Raw genomic sequence first — 24,944 nt, forward strand, 5'->3', positions numbered from 1 at the left:
AGAGAATTTTTGCTTATAGTTCAAATATTAAAGTTCATGCCATTCCCTGGCATGTGAGAAGGTGAAATATACAATTATTGGAATATCTGTATCATTTAAATCTTTAAGAACTATTACTCAGTAATGTTTGTGATTGTCTCTATATTCTATCCTTTATGGGAAGCTGGATTTAATTTATTGCCAAGCACCTGCAATAAAAAATATTGCACAACACCTCATTCCACAAAGCTAAATTTCAGGAAATGGGTCCTTTAATTTACCATCAATGAATACAGTGTCTGAGGTTAATTTAACATCAAATGAACTAGAAAGTAACTCTGAAACCAGATGCTGGTTCTGAGCCACACAGAGATAGCAAGGTCAAAGAGTTTCAGAAGTCTGCTCTCAAAATCATTATTCACAAGTATTTTTATGGTAAAATCACTAACAAGATTCACGCACTTAAAAAAGAGGAGGAGCAGGCAAAAAGGGGAATGGACTGGACATGTGTGGAAAAGGGAGAAGAAACAATAAAGGATCCTTTAAGCAAGCCTTATTTCCCTTTTAGGAAAGATCTATCTTCAGCAAACAAAATTGTATTTATCAATACTTCATATTAAAGATTCAAGAAAAAGGATGTGTTAGTGACCAAAAGTACATTCCGAGCTGATAGCCCTTAGATTTTCTTCTTTAGATAAAATCTGAACTGGAATTTCAATTATTATCACAATATTATTGTTTTATTTAGGTGGTCTCTTCTGAGGATTTTTGAAAGCATCTGGAAAGTTCTTGAAAACTAAGTCTTCACTTTTTGATTCTAGATTTCCAGTTGCCAACAATATTTAAACAAAAATAAAATCTTATTTTGAAGTAAAAGCCCAAATATTACCATGCTCAATACCTCAAATAGAAAAAAGGAAAAATTGAGGAGGCAGAGAGAGCAGCTGGCCTATCTGAATGTTAAAAAAGATACAGTGTTTTGCTTTCAGTTACAATGAATCATACAGAACTTCTATTTCTAGTACCAGGAACCAATAAGAACATAACTACTGGTTAGGAAATCAATCAATTTTAGGTGATGAAGCAAAACATTCTGAGGAGCTACTGGAAACTGAAAAATGAATGCTTCTCATCCATCTAAACCCATGCAATGATACATATGCCATACTAACAGCATGAATACAAAGCAATATTTTACTTTTGAAAAAAATAATTGTAAGAAAGCTATAAATGTGCAATATCAGTAACAAAGTCATATGGTCATCTTACTAACATGGGGAGAAACTGTGGGGGATGGAAGTCTTTCTGTGGTGGAAAAGCTGTTTGGACAAGATGAAAAGCTGTGATGGCTTTACAAAATGTCATTTCCTAGTTATTCATTTCCAGCCTTTTTCAAGAATGGATATTCCAAGGAGAAAAATACATTGCTTCACAGCTGTGAACATCCTGCTTGCCAAAAATGCAAATGTAATTACTATCTGTGAATCAAAGAAAAACTGTGGCACTGCTGATAAATATAAGGCCTAAACCCTGCCATGTTAATCTCATCCCTGGATGTCTTCAGGGATGTGCTGGATGAGGCTGTCAGTAACCTGACCTAGCAGAGGAAAGGTGCCTCTGACCATGACAAGGAGGTTACAGACAGATGATCTTTAAGGTCCCTTCCAACACAAACCATTTTGAGGTTCTATGGCCTTATGGGAATGCAGATATCTACAGGTGGAATTCAGGAAGGACCCTCTGTGAATGCTTGTAACAAGAACATTAGTTACAAACTGACTGATAGAAGGATCACAGTTGTGAGAAAAAATCCTTTTAATAGGCAATCATGCTATTTGAGTTGCCACAAATGCAAAGAGTTTATGAAGGCTGACACCACCACTAGGGTTTCAAAGAGTGGTTCCTAATGTTTTCCCAGCTCACGTCTCTGACCCTTAAAGAATGGAAAACATATGTCAGCAATTAAGTCAGTAATCATAGTGTTACCAAGCATAAAAACAGTGCCTGTGCCAATATCAACTGAGTCACTTAATATGTTTTCTCAAATGTCCTGGACTCTACGTGGCACCAAACCTAAACAGTCATTTTGGTCATACTGAAACCTAGGCAAGAATAGATCTTTCCTTAACAGCGTGGAGTTCAGAGCAGATGGTGCTGAGGTGACTATCCTGTCTTGACTAATGTCAAAAGGGACATTAAAACAAAAACAAAAACAGAGATTAGCTTGGCCAGTGTTCCCTAGAGGATAAATCAAAAAACAAGCTTTTGCAGACTAGGCTGCGAAGGGCACAGCTTCAATATCACTGAGCCAGCCAGCATCATTTTCCAGCTCATTAAATGAAGGGCATCTGAACAGTTTGCTTCAAAACTGACACAGAATAGGTTGAACTTTTGAAAAGTAATTAATTATGCAATGTTAGTGCCTACCACTGATGATCAGCAAATTTAGACCATTGGCTTTGATTCCTGTATTCTCTTCTCACACCTTTCAAAAATATTCTAACTTTTAGAAGACCCCTTATCCTGTGTATATTTTCCCTTACTCTAATTGCCCCACACACACACAGCCTGTGTCAATTACTCCTTGATTCTTGACAGATTTCCTCTATATGCGGGTAAAAATGAATGGTTATTATCACCAGGATTTCCTGCAATAACTGGTAACAGTGTTAACAGTGTTAACAACAGGGTACACAGCTTTACTGTCTTTGAGTTCTAAATCACAGATTTCTTTCTATTGTGAAATATATTCTGAACTGTTAGCAACTAAAGGCAGACAAAACTATCAAATCAGGATTTAAATATACTAAAGAGAGGGAGAAGGTAACAATCTACTCAGCTTTTTGGACACTGACTGTCTTCTAGAGCTAATAGAGTAGTTATAGAAATGGGCGCTGAGCAGCAATACTGAAACTTTGGAGATATTGGGATACTTACAGTGCAGGTTTCAGTGTGTCCCGAAATATTACATTTCAAATTTTTAAAGTCTGTGTTTTAAAGCACAAGGAAAGAACTGAGAGTTATGAAAGGATATGCTATGAAAGGAAAGACAGAGCCAAAATGTTCCCTATCCAAGAAACAAACCAAAGAACAGCCAGAGTGACTTGACCAGAATGTTTTTTCCCTTATCACAGGAAAGGCACACATCTACTATCTCATTATCTTATTTATGCAGAGGTTTATACTGCAGAATAAAGGCAAAAAAGAAGTCAAAGAAACATCATTTTTATTCAATCTGGACAGAAACTAAACACAATAGTTCCTGACACAAACCCGATTCTCCTTTCAGCCCTGTTCTGTTGACAGAACACAATCAGGACTGGTTTGACATTTTCAGAATCTCTGAAAAATTAAATTGTGAAACAGTGAGTATTAAAGGGTAAATAAACCCAAAGAAATTTATAAAAGGATGGAACAAGAGAAAGAATATGAGCCAGGAATGAAAAGCTATCAAAATCCAATTGTCTGCTGCTGTAAATAAGCATTTACTTAATTTATAGTGTAGATTTTTTTTCCATTTAAATGAACAGTTGTTCTCATGTAAACAAGATGCCAGGACTGAGCAGAGTATATTTGAAACTGCAACCTGTATTATATGAATTATTTCATGTCCAGGTTGAATGACATGGAAGAGATAAAAAGAATAGTAGGAAACCAAATTATTTTAGTTTATATGTTTCTATTTCAGAATTCAGTACTATTTTAACACTAAAGTAATGTAAAATTGATGATTACATAAAGAACACATGAAACTCATTTGGAAGCCTTAACATCTCCACAAATGTTCCTTTCAACCAATTGCCTACTGCAAATTAGTTTCAGGCCATGCTTTACAGAAGCATGCTCAAATGGAATGGTGTTATACATTTTTAATTGCTTTCACATCAATGAAAGTTATTTGAAGAAAACTTGTGCAACAGTGAAAGTAGGTGGGAAAAGGGTCTTCAGTCTCCAGCATCAGCAAGTGATACCTTCAGGGGCTTAGTTCAATTTACAGCCAGTAAGAACATGGTGGGTTTTTCCCCCTTTCCACTACTGAATTTCTCAGGGTAACTCTGTGTGTTTGGTAGCCAAAATTAGTATGCAAGGATTGCAATAAGAGACTAATGTGGCCTCTGCCACTAAAAAACATCTGCTGATGAGTATAACCAGAACATCTACCAGCTGAGGTACTGATGTTACTGCTATTCTTTCGTGACCTGACATTTTCATTTGTCATAGGCAAATATGTTCCATTCTACCCTTATTGGGTCTGTCAGAGGAAGCTTAAATAGGAGTCTCACACTCTTACTGCAAGCACAGGCCTGCTGACTTTTAAATGTTCATCTTTACTTAATCATATTTCTCTCCACAAAATGGGGCTATAGCTGCCAACAGTTTTTATGCCATTTCAGATTTAACAGATTAAAAATTATTAAAAACTGTACACAAGAATGGGACAAAATCTATCTAGCATCTGTGAAACAGCATTTCAGTGTATCAAATGTCCTTCCTCTGTATTTCATTTTTCCTGTCTACACTTCAACACTAACAGATAAAAGCATTATCACACCATCTTTATGCAAAACGTGCAAAGTAAATATACTTATTAATCAAGAACAAGAAGTAAATACACCCCAAAAAATCTCTTTTTTGGCCTTTTTTCCCAAGGCAATACTTGAAAGAAAAAAACAGGTTTTTTTAAGATCACACAGAGAAAATTAATAGCAGAGGTTTGGTCAGATGTCTAAACTTGAAGGTCAGCCTCCCCAGAAGTCCCTGGGGAGAGAGCTCAGAGGAAATCTGGGAGCACCTGTCTGTGTTAGGATTTCATTTCTGATTTTCTGAACAGTCCTCTGGACTTATATGAATTCCCATGTTGACTATGCAAGCATAGGTGGATGGATTGTCTTAAAATTGTAAGATTTTAAAAGCAACAGATCTTTTCCTCACCTTTTAATTTGTGAAATTTACAATATTTTCTATAATCATTAAATCTTTAATTTTTAAATGTGAGAGCTGAGAATGTTGTGTGACTATTACAATTGAGTCTATAAAAATTACTCAAGCTATACTAAGGGAGAACACAATAGAAGATTGATGAAAGAAAGATTTTTATGAGAGTAAAATATTTGACTGGAATAAAAGTTAGAATCAGGAAAAGAAAAAAGGTATTTATGCATAGGGATTAATTCAGACACCTCAGGATAGCATGCAATGAAATCAGCAAGACTAAATACTAGTAAGATCAAGAGGTTTACTTCTGGAAGTGTGATGCACTTCACTTGGTCTCATAGAACATCAGGAATGCAGGCTTTATCACACTGTGGCTTCTCACAATAAATGTGAAGATATACAACTTGTCAGAGTAAATAAAATTTTTTGTTCACTGGACACACCTGGAAAATACACAGATACAAGCTAGGAAAGTGTAAATTATACCGTATAATACAGATGATATATTTCAAGTAGATATGCACATTTCTACAAAAGGACATTTGACCAACTTTCCAGGCATCATACATCTAAGGTGCAAATATACTAAAAGAATTAAACTTATTTGAAAATATCTGTGTTCATGATACAGCAATAAGAGTGTCAAACAAACAGGAGATGTTGAACTAGGAAGGATGGAAGCTGCAGTACCACAATTGCTCAGTTTTACACATAAAAAATACCTATTTTATATCTGGAAGTTTTGAAGGCTAAACCAGTTACAGTGTCAGGACACAATAATAAGGCATATATAGAGGGCTAGGACAAAAGAAAAATAGATGTTGGTTAAGTCAAGGAAAGACCGCATATCAAATGAAAGCACAGCTCATGAGCTTAAAACTACTAAATGTGGAAACATCTGAGACAATAAAGATGATTATGAATATAAAGCTCTGAGAAGAAGATGATCTTTTATATAACTGATCTTGTGTAGGGGACTCTTCAGGGCAGCAGCACCCAAGGAGCTTTCATAGTGACTGGCTGTTCACTTCTCAACATACATCTCTCGAAGGAAGTTCCCCCAAGTGCTTGCTGCAGGCTGCCCTGATGTGTGTGGGGGTGGGTGCTGGCAGCAGCTCTGGGATGCAGTACAACACCAGGGGGAATCAGTCACTGGGCTTCCACAGAGATTGGCACAGTGTCAGAGGGTTAACTGCCCTTGTTACAGCATCATCCCACCAGCTCCCAGGGCACTACAGCAAGCGCCAACATGCAACTCTTTACCAGGTTTTGTACTGTAGGAATGTAGCATTTGGGTCCTTTTTTTGAAACTTGTTTTGGGTACACAGCATAGAGAGATTTTTTCAGTAGGTTATTATATAACTGCATATGGGAAGTTCTTCAAAATTCAGATGACAAACTGATATAACTACCCCAAAATTGAAACTTAAAAAAAAACAACACAAAAAAGTTTACAATCATTAAAAGAAATTTAAGGATAAACTATAAATTTCAGAAATACTGAAAATTTTTTTCATAAAAATAAATTCCTTTTTTTCTACTCTAAGATAAATTTTTATTCAAATAGCTTATTCGAATAATTATTTTAAATTACTAAATTGAAACAAAGCAAAATGAAGCTAGAATGAATTTTTTAAAATTGATCTGTGCTGGATTTATTTTGAGAGATCTGTCAAAGAAAAAGGAAATTTTTAATGTTTCTGAAGCAATCATCTTTCTTTTTTTTAATGCTTAACACTTTGATAGAAGGGAAAAAGTATTTCTTAAATAACTATAGAGAGAATTATTTTTTAATTAGTGTGTGCAGTTTTGAGCGTGTTAGTATTTGAGTGTATTTGTAAAGGCATCAAAAGATGCTATTGTAAACCTTGCAAATGAAATAGTGAAGCAACAAATTTAAGTCATCAGTTTTTCTCTGTGCCTCTCAAATCCTTGAAGATGAGGTCAGATAAAAAATCTGTTTCTGCCATTTAGCTTCTGAAACTGTTCTGTCATTTTGTACATTATAGATCTGAAGAGCTTTCATGATTTTTGATGAAAGCAAAAATATTTAAAAGGTCGTATAATATCATACTATGAACCTATAAGTAATTAATGCCCCCATCTTCACTGTATCAGCAACGGTACCAAATAAAGGAGCGCAGAAATCTATTTCTCGTTGTGTAATGTGACCTAAGAAAAACGTTCTAGTGCACATTAGTCTGAATTAGAAACCACCATAGCTGAACTCTGATAGGAATCCCAATAATGAGATTAAGTAATTTGTGTTGTCATTGGAATTATGACATCACTGCTTAGTGATTTCATGGTTGTGAATTGACCTCACTTTACTGCAAGGTTCTTTCAATACTATATTTAGCCTAAGCAGTTGGTTTATTCCTGCTGTTGTGTTCTAATACTTCCTATTCCATACTGGACTTCCCTTATGTTATGTGAATCATCCCCTTATAATATAAGATAATAGTAAAACTACTAAATATTAAAGCATGTATTCAGCATAAGCTAAATTAGTTGCATCAGAAATAATTAATCTGGCTATATATGCATACTGCAGGTGTCCACACACAAGTTAGATTTCATGTATAAGTATTACATTTTGTTGAGTGTTGCTTAGGCTGATAAAATCACTGAGATCAAGAGTACCTCTTTTTCTGAGAGGCAGGCATCTAAAATATGTCACAGTCACGTCATACCCTGAGAGCAAGTATTTCTTTCCACCAAGAGGTTACTAGACCAGGTATGACAAAAATCTGTCTAGATGAGCTGAATCCCACCTGCTATGCTTTACACTATAATTGTGCTTCTTAGAATACAAGGTAGAAGAAAGATAACCCTTCCATGTGGAATTAGATGCAAACAACTGGTTCAGACATGGTGTAATGGAAGGCAAGGGAGAAGACTTCCATCATGGTATCTCAACATTGATCAAGGTTGGGACTACCTTCTATCCTCACTCGAGCCAGCTGTAAATGGGCATTTGGTCATTCAGCTGAGATGTCAAGTGAGTTCCCCATGGAACTTGCTGTCCTCTCCCTTATTTCACACTAGGGACAGACACCCAAGCGTCACACCTTCACTTCATGGTTGTTAGATTTGAGCAGAGCTTTGTCCACAAGCTGATAACATACCAGATGTGATCAAGGAGAAGGTGTGAGAACTGTGCTCTAAAGACAAGATTATATTTTCAGAAAAATTGAAAGTGAATTGTTAATACGCATAAATGAGTGGCAGAGAACTAAATTGTTCTAACACAACTAAATGGTTGTGTATGGTAGAGAAAGAATTTCACATGAGTTAATCTGGATGTAGCTTGAAAGAAAGTATTTTGGAGGAACTACCTTTCTTTGTGGGAGTCACGCTTTGCAGTTTGTTCTCTTCTGCATGATTTGCAATGTTCATTTATTTAAAAAACCCCCACATTTGTTATTTCAATAAGGAGTTCTTCTCATATTAATGTTAAAGTAACTGGATTTTATGATGGCAACTCCAATTCTTCTGCTCTACAAAAATACAGAGATGGGAACATGCCAAAAAATTGACTAAAAAAACCAGTAAAAATCATTTAAAAATATAGCTCAACCTGAAATGGCAGTAAAAAAAAAGCTAACAGCATGCTGGACATCAACAAAAGTGCTGTGAAAAAAAAAAACAGGTATAATTTTACCATTGTGTGAGAAGGTTGGTGTGCTCACATCTTGGGTAATGCCTGCCTTGGTCTCTGTATTTCAAGGACACAGCAGTCTTTGAGGAAATACAATGAATGGGACCTAAAATGATCAAGGGATGGGGAAATAGCCTGTTTAGAAAATTTTAAGAAGGCTACAACTTTTCCATGTCTACAAGAAAAGGCTGAGGAGGTTGTAACTGCACATCACAGAATCATGAAGCTGTTGGATAAGTGAATGCAGACTCTTTCATGAAATGCTGCGATGACAGAACTCATCTTAAAGCACACTAAAGAAAGTCCCTTTCCTACACAGGTGAAAGGCTGTCAGAAGGCTGTAGGGGAAGACAGTTTATCAGCAAATTCAGAAAAGAGATTAGGCTAATCTGCAGGCAAACAGGTACATAGACAATCTGAAAAAGGTAAGACCAGGGTGAACCCTGTAACATCCCTAATACAACACCAGTAAATGCTGGGCAACGTGATGGACTGCAGAAACTGGACTGGGACTCAGGTGGGACAGGCACTCAGGTATTCCTGTTGTTACAAGTGATCACAGAATACTAGGTTAGGAAGACTATTGGCCAGGCCCATTAGGACATGTCTCATTCTGTTAGAAAATAGACTACTTGATAACTTCAAAATCCACCCCAACTTTGTTGACAAAACTGCAATTTTTCCCTTTCATTTTGCAAAAATAACACTTTTTAACATATCCCACTTTGGAAAATAGTGTCATGCTGACGTTGTAGACTTCCTCACTAGCACTGAACAATAAACAAAAGCATATATACCACCTTGAATTTCTATGGTTATCTAGATTTGAGGCTTATACTGCTTACGAAAGCCTATTTTTCTTAATGAAGTCACCTTTGAAGTCCATCAGAGTCAGACTTCACGTAGGAAAGACTATATCTATAGCTTGCAGGCTTTCCTCAACTTTCAGAAATCCCACAATTTTACATATGATACTTGTACTTCGATCCCTACATACGAGTTTGAATGGTGTGCAGCTTGCATTGAACTTTCCCAGTGTGCTCTATTCAATACCTTCAACTACTGAAAGTGCAATCGGATATTATGTAAAGTCCCAACCCTCTTTTGTTTAAGAGCAGTTTTATAAGATATGCCAACAAGGGGCAAGTAATACCAACAATGCCTCACAGACAATCATAAAACTCTAGAGGAAAACAAATTCACCCAACAGAGAAATAAAAAGCCTTAACCCTTAAGCAGCCAAGTGATATGAATGCTATTAATATTGTTCACAGTTACATTTACCTATGTAAACATTCTCTGTCCTGTAGACAAAGATTCCTTCAAGGAGTGTCCTGGTTTTGGGGTTGATCTCACCAGCAGTGGGATTCCCATCCTGGAAGTCAGCAGCTAACTGTACATACATGTCTGTATTTAATAACCTTGACATATATGACTCATTCAGTGTCACTTATTGAATATATTCATCATCTTTGTAATGGCAATAGGCTTGCTAGCACCAAGGGATTTACCAAGGAACTGAATTGTTTTAGGATGGCCAGCTCCAAAGCAGTGTGATGTGGGCACAGCTTCCTCCTGTCAGACAGGGCTACCAAAAGACTGGGCCACACTTATTCCAGAGTTGTACTTCATGGTACCTTTAAGTCAGGAAAGTAGTGCACCTACCTGAGGTCAGCTGAATGTCAGCTTATATGTTTGTACTAGCTCTTCTGCCCCAGAAACAATGCCATTCATTGATGTTATGCCACAAGAATTTCGCTGTCTCCATTCACTAAAACTTTACTTAGCATTCCTCTTGTGATCCACATATTAAAGGTCAGAGAAAGTTTATACAAGAGATCAGATTTGCCCCACTTATCTATAAATATGTCATAGACTGAGAAATCCATATTTGGCAATATCTTTCAGTAATTTCCATTATATTGCAGACAAGAAATATCACTCACTTCTAGAGCTAAGTAAGAACAGATGCATTGTTTTACATAATACCACAGGCTGAATTGTTGAAGATCTCTGGTCTCTGGGTCACTAGACAGGCTGTGCCCTTTGCAGATCAATATATCCTAAATTCCAAACCCAGAAAAGCCTGAACTGGTCAATGTTACAAAAGCAAAATAAAACCCAGTAATGCCAACACACAAAGTAAATGTGTAGCTATCTCTAGTCACATAATGCAGAAAGAATTGTGGGAAAAAGCTGACAATTGTGGCTAGTTATATATATAATGAAAAACGAAGGCAGTTCTAAAGTCTGATTCGCTGCACCATTTCCAGGCAGTAGGTTCTGTCCAACAGAGGCTGCTCACTTGACTTGCCATCAAGCAAGCATTCTCAACATTTAATTTAAGCTTCCAAAAATTTAATTCAGTTCTTCCAATTAGATTCTTTTAATTTGTTCATACATTTTTTTCAATTACAAAAGGAAAAAATCAACAGAAATATGACATTTTCAGTGGAACACTGCTGCTTTACTGTCAGTGGCAAATAGTCACGAAAATGTAATCATATTATCATTTGTCTGTCTCGGCCAAAGTTTAATTCTCTGTGATTTCTTTACTTCCTTGTTATTTCTTCTCTGGAATAAAAAGACACATCAATTGTCTTATTTGAAAAGTCTGTACAAACATTTATCCCCTCTAGATTATTCTCCAGAAGATTTATGATATAAAACCATACTTCACTATCACACCCTGAATTTTGGAATGAGTGGGAACGGGTGGTAGAATTGAGCAGCAATAACATAACAGGTAATAACCCTTATATAAGTCACTTTCTTGTTCTGTATAAATACCAGCCATCTGCTTTTACTTCAGTCAGCATAACACCAGGATAAATTTAACAAGCCATATCGGAAAGAGAAGGTTTGCCTGCCGACCCTACCATCACAGTAAACATCAGCCATCCCCAACCCATGCAGCTTTAAAGGGGAGGCACGAGCACAGCCCAGGCCCTCCTGCATCTGCTCCAAGTCAGCTGGGGCACCCATCAAAATACCACACGTGGAGATACCCTTTAATTGCTTTCTAATATTGATACTGAAAAGAATATCATGCTTTTACCACACATATACTTTTACACTGAACTTACTGTATCTTTTGGACAAAAAGGGAGTCTGATTTCCGGGCACCAAGAGCAGAGGTTTCTCTGTCTTATGTTCACATCTCTTCTATCCTTTCACTAGCCTCTGTGTGTTGGGAGCCCAGTTTCTGACCTTCACAGGAACTTTATTCACATGAGAAATGGTAGAGAAAATCTAGGATCATTTTTTCTCAAACCCTTGCAAGCGGGGCGTCCATACTTTAAAACAATCCTCTCAGTCAAGTCCCTGTGTTCTTGAGACCCATCTCCTTCCTCCCAGGCACTCCTGCTCCTCTTACATAGAGTGGGATCACTATATCAAGATGTGATAGATGGGTAATGCGATGAGTGACTCTCACAATTAATGGGCAAATAACATGTATATATATATATAGGTTAAGAAAATCTTTATAGATTTATAGTTATGTTTTACCCCCTCATGTGGTTATCAAGGGGCAGGTGGAGTTGAGACATGTGGCTTGTCACTATGGTGACATCTGACCTCCAGTCAGGGTCTGAGGAAGGGTTCTCCACCACTGGACAGTGAAGAAGGGGTTAATGGACAGAACTTTGGGAAGGGTTAAAGGGTTAAAACGGAAAAAAATTTCCATTTATGAGTGGACTGAGCACATGGCAGGGAAAATCTTTTGCTCCCAGCACCGTAACCTTTTTTCTTTATTCAGTCTTCTGTTGTGTTTTTGATAAGGTTTAATAAACCTTCCTCAACTATGAAAAGTGAGTAGCTATTTCTCCCAATGAGATTCAAAAATAATTATGCTCTTCCTGTTTTCTGGCCTGAACACCTACCAGTGCTTCTGATTTAACCCTGATTTAATGTTTCCCTAAGCACTAATACTGTGGCAAGACTTTACTATTGTTACTCTCTCCTGGAGAACTGCAGGAAGGTGTTGACCCAGGGGGTACAAACCCACAGATTCAGGCAGCAAGGCACACAAAGCCAAGTCAAGCAGATGGTTTGGAAGCTGGTCCTACTCATGCCCAGCTGGAAGGAGGCTGGCTGGGTAATGGGACAGGGTGAGCTGGGCAATGGGACAGGGTGAGCTGGGCAGTGGGGCAGGGTGAGCTGGGCAGAGGGGCAGGGTGAGCTGGGCAGTGAGTGGGACAGGGTGAGCTGGGCAGTGAGTGGGGCAGGGTGAGCTGGGCAGTGAGTGGGGCAGGGTGAGCTGGGCAGTGAGTGGGGCAGGGTGAGCTGGGCAGTGAGTGGGGCAGGGTGAGCTGGGCAGAGGGGCAGGGTGAGCTGGGCAGTGAGTGGGACAGGGTGAGCTGGGCAGTGAGTGGGGCAGGGTGAGCTGGGCAGAGGGGCAGGGTGAGCTGGGCAGTGAATGGGGCAGGGTGAGCTGGGCAATGGGACAGGGTGAGCTGGGCAGTGAATGGGGCAGGGTGAGCTGGGCAGAGGGGCAGGGTGAGCTGGGCAGTGAGTGGGGCAGGGTGAGCTGGGCAGTGAGTGGGACAGGGTGAGCTGGGCAGAGGGGCAGGGTGAGCTGGGCAGTGGCGCAGGGTGAGCTGGGCAGAGGGGCAGGGTGAGCTGGGATCAGCTGCCATCTGCCCCAGGCAGCTGAGCTCGGTGTGGGCAGTTCCCGCCCATTGTCTCTTATCTCTGCACTCCGTTTTCCCTCTGGCTGGGACAGGGCCTGCCTGGCTTTGCTCCACACCGCCACAGAACAGCATGTACCCTCTCCAGTAGCCTTCAAGTGTCTCCCTGAGAGCCACCTCTGAGCTCAGGTCGCATTCCCAAATAGCCGGGTAGCGGAGGACTCCCATTTTACAACCAGCAGAACAGGTATTCTCAGATATCAGATTAGCGCTATGACTAAAGGCCACAGCAACAAAAGGGAGGCAGGAAGGTATTTTAGACAGAATACTTGGTGCCCAAATTAGCCTGCAACTATTAGTTACAAGGATTTTTTTCCCTTCTAATTTTTTTGCAAGAAAAATTCCCTGCACGAATTAATGGAGGCAGTCATCAACTGAAAAAAAAAAGGCAAACTTAATCAGAGGTCCTCATTTTGATTTATTTGCACAGTTGTACGTAATAGCTAAGGTATGTATGTTTTAGCTCACTTCCTTGGAGGCACCCCACAGAATGCAGCACATTAGCAATATTTAGTTTGCAAACATGGCACTGAATTCTAATAAAGACATAGAGACACTACTTACTGCATTTATTTCAGCAGAACTCTGCCTTAGCACTTTCTGAGAGCAACTAGGACTACTCTTAAGATTGAGTAGTGTACTTGTTTAATTTCCTTTTACTGCAAAATGGTTTCAGTAAAAGGTAGCTGGAAGAAATTCCAACTCCTTTAACAGTAGTACTGACATGGCTTTAGCTCAGAGCCAAAACTATTTGAAACATAAAGGTTTTATAAGGCTAATATTCAATTAACTGGATGTATATCCTCACAAAGAACTGTATTTAGTCATTAGTCTATCCCTCAGTAACACATTAGCCATTTACATATTAAAAAGCTATATTTTAAAATACATCTTTTCTACCTGTAAAATGTAGCTCTGTACAATTAGTCTAGTATGTGTTTATTAAAATTATGGTGGTTTCATTAAGACAGAGAGAGAAGAACAAAATGTGGGACACATTAAGAGAGTAAATGGAATTTATTTCTCATACTTCATAGAAAGCTGTCCTGTCAGTGCCTACCAAGTTTTAAAAAGCATGAAGTGATGCTTAAAAAGAATAAAGAAAAAAGAATTATTCAAAAGACAAAGCTTTGATGATTAATAACTGAAAAAAATGCAAGAAAATTATTACAGACAGATCAATATCACAGACCATTTCTACCCCTCTAAGCCTCAGAGAGCAGGGGAAACACATGAAGCATAACACAGCACAGTCTCACACATGCTGCAACAAAGTCTGCTGCTTCCCAGGACACATCTCTATCAGTCAGTCTGTTTATGCAGCAAAATGTAAGCATCCCAAAATAGCTCACACACCCTATAACTTCATTTTACTCTCCAGCCTCCAGAAATGCAAGCTCTGTGTTATGATTTCTCTTACAGAAATAAGTGTACTGAGGATTTTTAGATGGCATCTCTAACTGTAAGGATGGAACCCGACTGCTGAATGGGTAAAATCTGTGTTATATGCTACAAAAAGTACCAAAAGGGTTCTCTTTTTAAAAATTAAATAGATTGTATTTTACAACAAAAAGCTACATAATTTTGTTCCTTATTAATAATTGTGCAGCTCAGCAGCTGAACATCTTCAATAACTATGCAATACCTATCAAATCAAAATTAAAGCCTGTGACTTTCTTGGGACATATCTCCGTGCCATAATAGAGATCCTGAAAGAAACAAGCGAGCCACATTACCACATTGCGTCGGCAGTCCTTAAGGAGCTGGTAGATCGGGATCTTGGCTTCATAACAATGCTCATTTTGAAAAATTCCTTCAGTATTACTAGCAGTCAGATGTCAGTTGTCCTTAAAAAGCTCATTCTCAAAGTACTCCATTTCAAAGTGTTTTTAAAAATCCTCTGCTTTTTAACACCCTCCAAATCCGTCTTGTGTAAAAATCCAGGCTGTGGAGGAAGAATTCTAACATGCTGCAACTCCTTCCTTTTTCATGCTGAGTTTACTCTAGCACGGTGCTGTTCGGAAATGACAGTGCTTTTCTCCTCTGTCTTGTATTGCCCTGGGAGGAACTAGTCTATTTTGAACCTATTCTCCCTTCAGGTCACATGAGAATGAAGGCAGCTGAAAAGAGTCCCTATCTCTTTCTTTGAGTTTGATAACAACAGGTTTAAAGGTCAATAACATGAAATAAAAAAAAAAAAAAAAGAAGAAGAAAAAATACTTCTGGATAATAAATGAAAGGAAAGGATGAATGTAAGTTATAGTAACATTTCTGAGTTTGCAAAGAAATTCCACTTACAGACATGCTAGATAAATTAGTCTCTGTGGAGTAAAGAAAGGAACAAAGATTTTTTTTCATTCCAAATCAACTAAAACCCTCACCCAGAAATGTAACTCTTCCCTTTCTCTTTCTCCTAACACTTGCTTAGATACTGTTAAAAAGTACTATTATCTAACTTCACAAACCAGAAAGCATTCCCTGTCTGAAAGGCATTGAGAACCCTGGGGGGGAAGTTAAGTAAAAATTAAATTCCTTGTAGACTGTTAAAGTCAAACACACATACAGATAGTGATTATTAATCACTGAAGGACAAAATGCCTTAGTTGAAGAACTATAACATGACATCATTTCTGCTGTACTGCAGATATCTTTTGCTGTTATAATAATTACATTAATAGTTTATGCCTTACAAAACAATTTTGCATTTAGAATTTCTGCTCAAAAAATTATCATAAAAACTTTGAGTTAATTCCTATGTTGATATTTGGCAATTTCAGTGTTAAAGGAGGGGGAAAGGCAGCAAACAAAACAGGGATTATATTGTTTAATTTAAACATTTTTGAAAATGATCTGAACAGTGTTAGAATTGGTTTTAAACTGAAAGAACATTGAAAGAACAAATTTATTGCTGAACAAGTGTTGACATGCTTAATAGCCATTCCTTTGCAGTCTCTTACAAGTGTTGCAGTACGTTATTTTGGATGAGAGTGCATCTACGTTAATAGTGAAAACAAGCACTGAAGATTGCTTTTATAAAATTTATATAGACTTGGCAAATAGAAGAAAAACATGATAAACAGATTATGCATCAAAAGATCAAAAAATTAATCAAATTTGAATGTGTGTAAGGCTCTCTAGAACCTTTGTACTTTATTTTATAACAGTACAATAAAATCTATTACCAACTACACTGTATATCACCAGGAAAGATCCTAACTGGCCTGGAGGCTTTTGCTGGTGATCTGCATACAAATTGTTCCACAACAGCAGAAGGAATGTTAATAATGTTTCTTGTTCTGCGTTCTGTTCTTCACGTTTTCCATGTTTACTGGCACTTATCTCTCAAATATCACTTAGTGACTTGCAAAGGACCTTTTTTAGGAATTCTGTAGAATCAAAATAGTTAGCTTCAATGAATGGAAAAGGCATCTGTGGTAAATTTAGCTCGAAGGGTCATACAGTCATAGGACCTTTAGTAACAGTTGGGTCTGCCACTGTGCAGGTCACACATCTATAGAAGTGCACATAAATCAGGCACCATGTTGTGAAACTTTTTTATTTCTTTAACAGACAGAATAGGTCATTTAAAAAAAAAGATAAAATACAGATCCTTGACTGTTGCAGAATACCTGGCTATTTTTTTATTTTTGTTTGTTGATTATTTATATTTTATAACTATAAACATTATTCCAATTTTACAAAGGAAAACAAAATTAGGCAAAATTGAGCTTTTGACTAAGTTTTTTGCAATACTATACTGAAATGGAATATTCAAAGGCTATTTCTGCTCTGCAACACAGTTAATATCTCAGGATGGTCTGTTTTCAATAGTGTATCAGACAAGATGCTGCCTCTTACTTGTAGTTACTAGAAATATGACGAGAGATATTAACATATATAGATACTAAACACTACTACTGCTACAGTTTGAATACATTCTAGTTGCAGGTGCTGAATTTGAGTCACTGCTTTTCAATGTCAGTTGAGAGAAAAAAGTCCTTGTGGGGTCACAGTTCTCCATCTCATTAACTAACACCCACTGCAAACCTGTTTTCTTTGTTAGTCTCCATCCTCACCTCTTTAGAAATAAACTCTTGTTCTCCAAGTGCCTATTAACTTCAACTATTATGAAATATATATTAAGCAACCATACTTCAAGTGGCTAAAGCAGAGACTGTCTTCAGGGACCAACCTTAGACTCATAGGCTACCCCCAGAAACAGGAGTCTTCCAGTAGGAAGGAGAGCTCACAGACCTCTAGGGAATGTTAATCTTATCTAAAATTAATCAGTTGACTTTGAGGAAGCTAAAACAAAGGAGTCTCTTAACATTCATCATAGGAAAGGCTAATCTTTTTCTAGAGAGGTTTCTAGAGAACCCATTAGAACAACTTTGGCAGTTAACAATAGGTTCTAATTCATACATAAAATCTGTTGTGCTACAAGTAACAACAAAGGCAGAATTGTCTAAGCTTTAGTAAAGATAGGAGAATACTAGTCCACTGTGCTCGTAGAAGATGGTGTAGCATTTATTTTTGTATTTGAGGTCAAATAATAAAAACTCTAAATTCCTCATAATTTGAGGAATTAAGAGAAAAAAGAATAAAGGAAAGTTAAGAGAATAAAAAGAAAAATGACCATTGTTTAAATAGCTGATTTGTGCATGTAATCCTGTAACTTAAAAAGAACCCATAACAAACCTATATTTTTTTCCTTTTTGGAATTCTTTTATTTTTTTATGGTAGCAGGAAAAAGGTTTTGGAAGAGAAGTGTTAGGATGCCACCATGTTTAAGGCAAGTGTTGATTGCATAATAAATATAATGAAGAAAATATTTTAAATTAATGAAACTACTAAAAGATGGAGACATTCAGTACCACTAAATACACTAATAATAAAAGAAACAAGAAAAACAACAATAATTTTTATCTGCATGTATCATCAACTGAGGTTTTAGCTGTATAGTTAAAAGGTCTAAGGAAAAAAGACACAGAAACGAAACACCATTAAATGAAAATTGTGCTGGATTCAGCCCACTTTGTGCACACTTACATTTAGTGTGCACATTAATCTTACTTATCTTCAAATTAGTAACTAATTGAATTATTCTTTGCATTTGCTACAGTGCAAAGAATCGAATATTAAAATGAATTGCCAAAAGCATGGCTTAGGGAATGAGGTAGAGGAATGATTCTTTTGTTCCATGCTTGGAAACATCTCTTTCTTCAGGTTATGGAAAACTTGCTTAAACATTCTGAGTTTTGTCTTCCTAGTTTGTAAAACAGGGATGACCCACATAATGCTGCTTGAAAAGCGCTTGGACATCAAACTGATGAAAAAAACACACAATAGGAGCCAGATTATTGCTGCTCTATGCAAGCTGAAGAAATGGATTCACAACTTCAAGCCTTCGGACATAAATAACAACTGGGCTCTTAAGTGTGGCGTTTGGAATACACACCAAATGAAAGCTATAAAACAATCTGCTGCCTTTTGATATGTAATCTTAGCTTCACCCTGGTTTTTTTTCAAGTAGGATAGCTAAAATATCTTTAAAAATCTGGAGCTGGGCTCATTCAATAAGGGCTACCCATGTTGTTTCTTAGTTACTGTTGCATCTGGTCTTGCTCACAATTTGTATCTTTGCTTTCTTCATATATACTTTCCAGTTTCCACATTTATGTGAAATACAGTTTTCAATAAATAAAGAATATGCATTTAAACTTGGAATCAACATTTCCAATCCGCTGGAGAACACATTCCACTGGAGGAAAGATTTTTTCACAAACTAAGCACCACACCAATTAGTTTTGTGAAACTCTTAAGTTGCACAGTTCATTCTAGCTCATCCACAGACTGGATTATCCTCTTATTGTCCTGTACTGCATAACAAGCTGAAGGACAGAAAAGATTAACAAAATGTTCTTATATTACCTGCATGAGTGGGTCTAAGAACTAGTCATGTAGGTGTAGGTTCAGGAGATGTATCTTTCTAAAACAAGTATTAAGTCAGAGAATTTGAGAAACAAATGTTTAACCCAGTTGCAGATTTTGCCACTGCTCAACATAGCAAGTGATTTTAAAAACACTTTTTTGCAGGTTTAGAATTCCAGAAACTAAACTTTGTGATTCATGTCTAGGTAAGAGCATATTCCCTTTTGACCGGAGTCCTTTAGCACAGAGGAAAAAGTTGCACATAACTGCATAAGTAAGAGAACTAAAAAATGTAATGATAACTGGAGTGTAAAATTCATAAGAATGAAAAAAGGCAAACCAAAGGGCACAGCAGAAACATGACATATGCCACTGGTGTTTCCTTTCTGTATCCACTCACATCTAGCTGCCTGGATTGAGCTACCCAACTTATAAATATGGTGTATTAGCTCAGAGTCTGCTGTGTAAACAAAGTTACTATGTGCTCTAAAAGGCCTTACACAGAATTAAATGTGCAAAACTCCTCATGGACTTCATGGCAGAGAGCGTCTTCTGTAAGAATACCCAGTTCTAATACCATGCCTCGTCTGAAGATGCTTGATCTCAGTTTCCTTTGCTGCTGCCTGAGCTGTACCATGAGTAGGAGGTGAGAGTCAGAGAGGCCTCACTGTGCCTCGCTCCCTTACACAGCAAAGTCAGGTTCATGATATATATATATATATGTGTGTGTCAGACTGAAAACATGTCCTTCTGCCTTTATTCCTGCCTACTTTTTATTTCATTTAATCAGTTATGCAATTAGAGTTAGCAACCTTAGTACTAACTGACCATTGCTGGTCCACATAGATTCCATTGCGAAAATAAAAATAGAACCTTTGCAAATCTTCATTGCTAGAGATTCAAAAAGAAAATAAAAATAGCTAATTTTTAGGAGTAGGAGAACAATTTTTTTCTGAGAAACATTATATTCTGGGCAAGCAGTGCCATCAGCTATGCTGTGGTCTACAGTTACACATCAGTCATTAAGGCTGGAATAAATGATACCTGCTAATGTTGGATTAACATTGTATACCAGCGAATAGCCTAAAATTAAATACTACCCTCCTAGCAGACTTTGAACTTCAGCTGAGCTAAGGCTGCCTAGTGTGTCAGGCTGTTTTTATATTTTATTTTTTTTTAAATAAACATAAAAACTCCCCCCAGATTGAACCATGGGTATATATATATATATATAGATATATAAACATATAGACATATAAAAATACAGGTTGCATTATAAAAACATAGATTTTGTCAGATCTAAATGGATTTTACTGCAGCAATACAGCACTAATTACAAGGTTAAAGGAAAAATCTATCAATGTTTCCATCAGACTTTCTGTTTTTGAACTATTTGCTCCACACAAACTCAGACTATAGTTGCTTAAAAATAAACATTGGTGGTTCATACTCAACTCAGTAGGGAGTTAAGCAGTAGCTATGGTTTCCAAGAAAATTATGCCAGCTGTTTTAACCTAAAAAAAAAGTGGACTAACATTTTTTCATTTTTTCTCTTCCTTTTTTTTTTTTTTTATTTTTTCCAAATGAAGCAGTGGCTGCTAGGAAAGGCAAGAGAGAATTGTATTTCTTTTACAAAGTTTTCATAATTAGGACTGGTTCTGGACAAAGTCACTCTCGAGTGTCAGGCTCACTATCAGAGAACCATTATATTTTGTAAGATATGCTTTCTTTCATCATCATCTTGTTCAGAAGAATGGGATAGTGTGAGATTAACAAGAGAAGGTTGGAAGACTGAGGAATACCACCATGTATTCCAAGAGTACACACAGACCACTGTTTCAGGCAAACAAAACTTGTAGTACGCACAATGTGAAAGTTTATATTTAAATTTTATGCATGTTAGCTAGCCTTATATAGTAAAGCACTTTTATCTTTTTTCTGATTTTGTCTTGTCTAGAACAAAAACCAAACATTAACAGAAAACCTGCCCAACCCAGCCATGCATACTCTAAAACGAATGTTTCTGTAACATTTTGTCTTTTTGGAAACAATTAACTTTTACCGTCAGAAAGTCATTCTGAAAGCAAATCTGAGGTGAGGTAACCACATTAGTATAACAGAAGGGTTCTCTACAAAACAGTGGAGTGGATTTCTCTATGTCCTTCACTGGAAACTTGGCATCCACAGGTATGGGATCATGGCCTGAATGAGTCAGACATGGATAAGACTCTTGTTTGGTGGAATGACATCATCCATACTTCTAAGTCCTTCAGAAAAATGTCAGGAACTAAAATTAAATCTAAATTATGCATTATGTTACAAAGCCTTGCTTGAAGAGGAAGCCTACCTCCATGACACTTGTGTTTCAAAAAATCCTCTTGAATTTGTATAAAATTTGCTACTCATGTTTCACTTCTGTTTGTTTTTGAGGTATGGAAAACTCCAAAGGTTTAACCTGGCTTGTATGAGGTGAAAAAAGAAAAAAACCCCAAACTTTTTATATGAACACTCAAAAGTACAAAATGTGTTCAATTTGTAATGCAAAACTGTCAAACTCAAAGCTGTAATTAAAGGAAAAAAAACCTATGTATTTAAAAAAGTTGCAAGTTACTGGAGAGCTTCTATCAGAACAAATGAAGGTTACATTGAGAGTACATTACTTGTCATGAATTATTCACTGAGAGTTAAACAAGGCACACTAAGAAAGGAGTTTTCTCACTAGCCTTGAGCTGCCAGAGGATTGGTTGCTCATTTAAACTGGTCAGCTAGGCTCCTGCTAGAGATAGCTCTGATAGGCACTTGCTGGGGTAGTCTGTTTCCATGATTCAGACATCTATTTTAAGACAGACAGAACTGCTCCTCTCAGCTGTCTATCTATCCTTCTGTGGACTATGGCTCCCTGCCTATTTTATGTTAGAAACCTAGGTTTTGGGCAATTTAAGATGTACTTTATAAATTCTATGGTGCGAGGACAAAACCTGTAAGTTTATATAACATGGGCATTGCAGATTTTTGCCTCACTACTCTCTTACTTGTAGCAGTTGAATGTAGATAGGATTATTTTTTTTCCTTTTATAGAAATATAAACTTGATATATTTTCATATTTGGCCTCACATCATATTTAGATTTTGTGAGAGATGAACAATGCCAAGACACCACTGCCCCAATCCATATTTAATGTAGTCAAAAAAAAAAAGCTTCACTTCTGACTTCTCCCCTCCTTTCTTCCCAGGGGAGGAAAAGCAAAGTGATCAAAAGGAATATCCATGTATGTAGTAGAGCAGTTATGCCTACCACTGAAAACTCACATAAGACCTACTTCTTCTGAATATTCAGGCATCTGGAAGGAGAGATACAGAAACAGCATGTTCTGATATTCATGGATTCTAAATTTCTTCTCAGTTTAGGACAAATTTGTTTGACCTATTTGAACTTTTTATTCCATATTTATATGTTTGAATTTCCCCTTATTAAACAATGTACCAGGCACAAGAAAACCATGTTGCACTATGAATCCCAAAGAGACTCATAGCAACACTGGCTGTAAATACCACCAGAGATGACAGTAGCCAGAAACTTCATGTGCTTGTGGAAAGTTAAATTGCCTAAACTGGATGCAAGCATTTCAGAATTGCCAGTGCATTGCCACAGACAACTATTACCCTTCTATGAGCAAGAGATACTTTGTGTGTGATCAAACCTGCCACAGCTTAGCCTGTTATATGGATATACACAGAGGAATACTTATATGTAGACCTCAACATGCTTCCTGTAGGACAGCAATTCTGAGACCAGTACAGTTTCACTTCATACCTAACTAGTGTTTTACATATGGTAGCCTTCTAGTATAGCAAATCAATCTAATCTTTCTCTTGATGGTCTCCTTTGGTATTTGATTAGCAAAGCTATCTCTGTTTTTCACATTTAATTCAATCCATCTAACTTCCTTCTAGATATATGGTGCTGTGTTAAATGCAGAAAGAGATAATCTCAGACTAAAATAAGATGAAAGGCACCAAATCATCCTCTTTCTTTATTTAGGGTGTTGGGTTTTTTTCTTAAATAAATGGTGTTCATCAACATATTTACAACATATTTGCTTAAAAAAAAAAAAGAAAAAGCCATAGAAATATAGAATGGCTTGGGTTAGAAGGGATCTAAAATACCATCTAGTTCCAACTCTTCCGCCACTGGCAGGAACACCTTCTACTGCACCAGTCTACTCAGAGCCCCGTCAAACCTGGCTATGAATAAAGCCAGGAAAAGGACATTCAAAATTTTTCTAAGCAACAGTGCCTCACTACTGTCTGAATAAATAATTTCTTCCTAATATCTAATCTCTCTCCTTTTTTTAAATCTTAAAAGCACTCTCCCTTGTTCTATCAATATCTATCACTGTAAAAAACTCTATCACTGTAAAAAGCTGTTCTCTTCCTTTTTTCTAAGTCACTTTAACTATTAGAAGGCTGAAATGTGGTTCATTCATTTAAATGTGGTTCATTCATCCAATTCCTGGAGTCTTCTCCTCTCCAGGCTTAACAACCCCAACATTCTCAGCCTCTCTTCACAGAAAAGGAACTCCAGCCTGCTCATTATCTCTGTGGTCTCCTTTGGACTTGCTCCAACAGGTCCTTCCTGTGCTGGGGCCCCCAGAGCTCATGCAGCACTGCAGGTGGGGTCTCAGCAGAGCAGAGCAGAAGGGCAGAATACCTCACTCCTCTCTGCTGCCCACACTGGTCTGGATGCAGCTCAGGACACATTTGCCTTTCTGGGCTGCAAGGGTACATTGCTGGGTCATGTCTAGGTTTTCATCTCTGAGAACCTCCAAGTCCTTCTTGGCAGGGCTGCTCTAAATAAGTGCTACTCCCAGTTCTGTACTCATGTCTGGGATGGCTCTGACTGTGCTGCAGCCCCTTGTGCTTGGACTTTTTAACACTCTTAGCTATTCGTGGTCTGAGTTCCCAAGCTTTTCCTGATGCTCCTGTATGGCATCCCATCTTTCTGCAGTGCCACCTGCACTGCTCAGCTTCCTGTCACTGCAGATGTACTGAGGGTGCACTCCGTCCCACTGCCTCTGTCACTGATGAAGATACTGAAGAGCCAAAGTCTCAGGGCAGCCCTGAGGGACACCAGTCATCACTGGATCCATCTGGACATAGAGCCATTGACTGCAAATCTCTGGCTGCATCCATCTCACCCTTTCCTTAGTTTACCCTTAAAATCCAACTCCAGATCTCCAGTTTGGAGTTTATGATTCCATGGGAAACTGTGTTTAAAGCTTTCTGAAGCCCAGGCAGATTACACCAGTTGGTCTTCCCTTTTTGATCATTGCAGTCTCTCCATTAGAGGAGCACACAGAGGTTGGTCAGGCCCTTTTTGTCCTTGATGAAATCATGGCGATCTTGGTTCACTTCCTTGCTTCCATGAGGATATATTCCATGAATATAAAGAAATCTAAATTGCAGCAGTTCTTATTTGAAACAGCTTAATTTATGCAGCATGTCTAACAGAATGTGTTCACTGTTGGTTAAGGCCATATGGGCTGTGTTTCAGTGTGTTTGCATAAAACCTACAAAAACCAGAGTCAGCCCTTTTAAACTACTGTGAGCATTTTGTGTGTAATTTTGAAGGGTGGTTTGTTTGCTTTTCTTTTTTACATGTCTAAAGGCGGGTTAAGAAATTAAACAGACTGGGGTGAAAAGACACTTAGGATTTTTTTTTATCACCTGAGATTACCTATGAAAGT

At 37.5% G+C, this 24,944-nt stretch overlaps 1 protein-coding gene across 4 annotated transcripts in view; it reads right to left on the reverse strand.

Moving 5' to 3' along the window:
• PDE4D (phosphodiesterase 4D) overlaps positions 1–24,944 on the reverse strand; it is a 354,668-nt gene that overhangs the window by 113,774 nt on the left and 215,950 nt on the right. The window contains exon 1 of one of the 4 annotated variants that reach the window (XM_036402846.2): positions 15,003–15,263. The exons of the other annotated variants lie outside the window; for them this stretch is intronic. Coding sequence (XP_036258739.1) covers positions 15,003–15,067 — 65 coding nt within the window. The 5' untranslated portion in view covers positions 15,068–15,263. Of the gene's footprint in view, positions 1–15,002; positions 15,264–24,944 lie in introns of those variants that run through there. 4 annotated transcript variants of the gene reach the window in all.

This window comes from Molothrus ater, chromosome Z (genome assembly GCF_012460135.2).
Source record: "Molothrus ater isolate BHLD 08-10-18 breed brown headed cowbird chromosome Z, BPBGC_Mater_1.1, whole genome shotgun sequence".
Taxonomy (NCBI): domain Eukaryota; kingdom Metazoa; phylum Chordata; class Aves; order Passeriformes; family Icteridae; genus Molothrus; species Molothrus ater.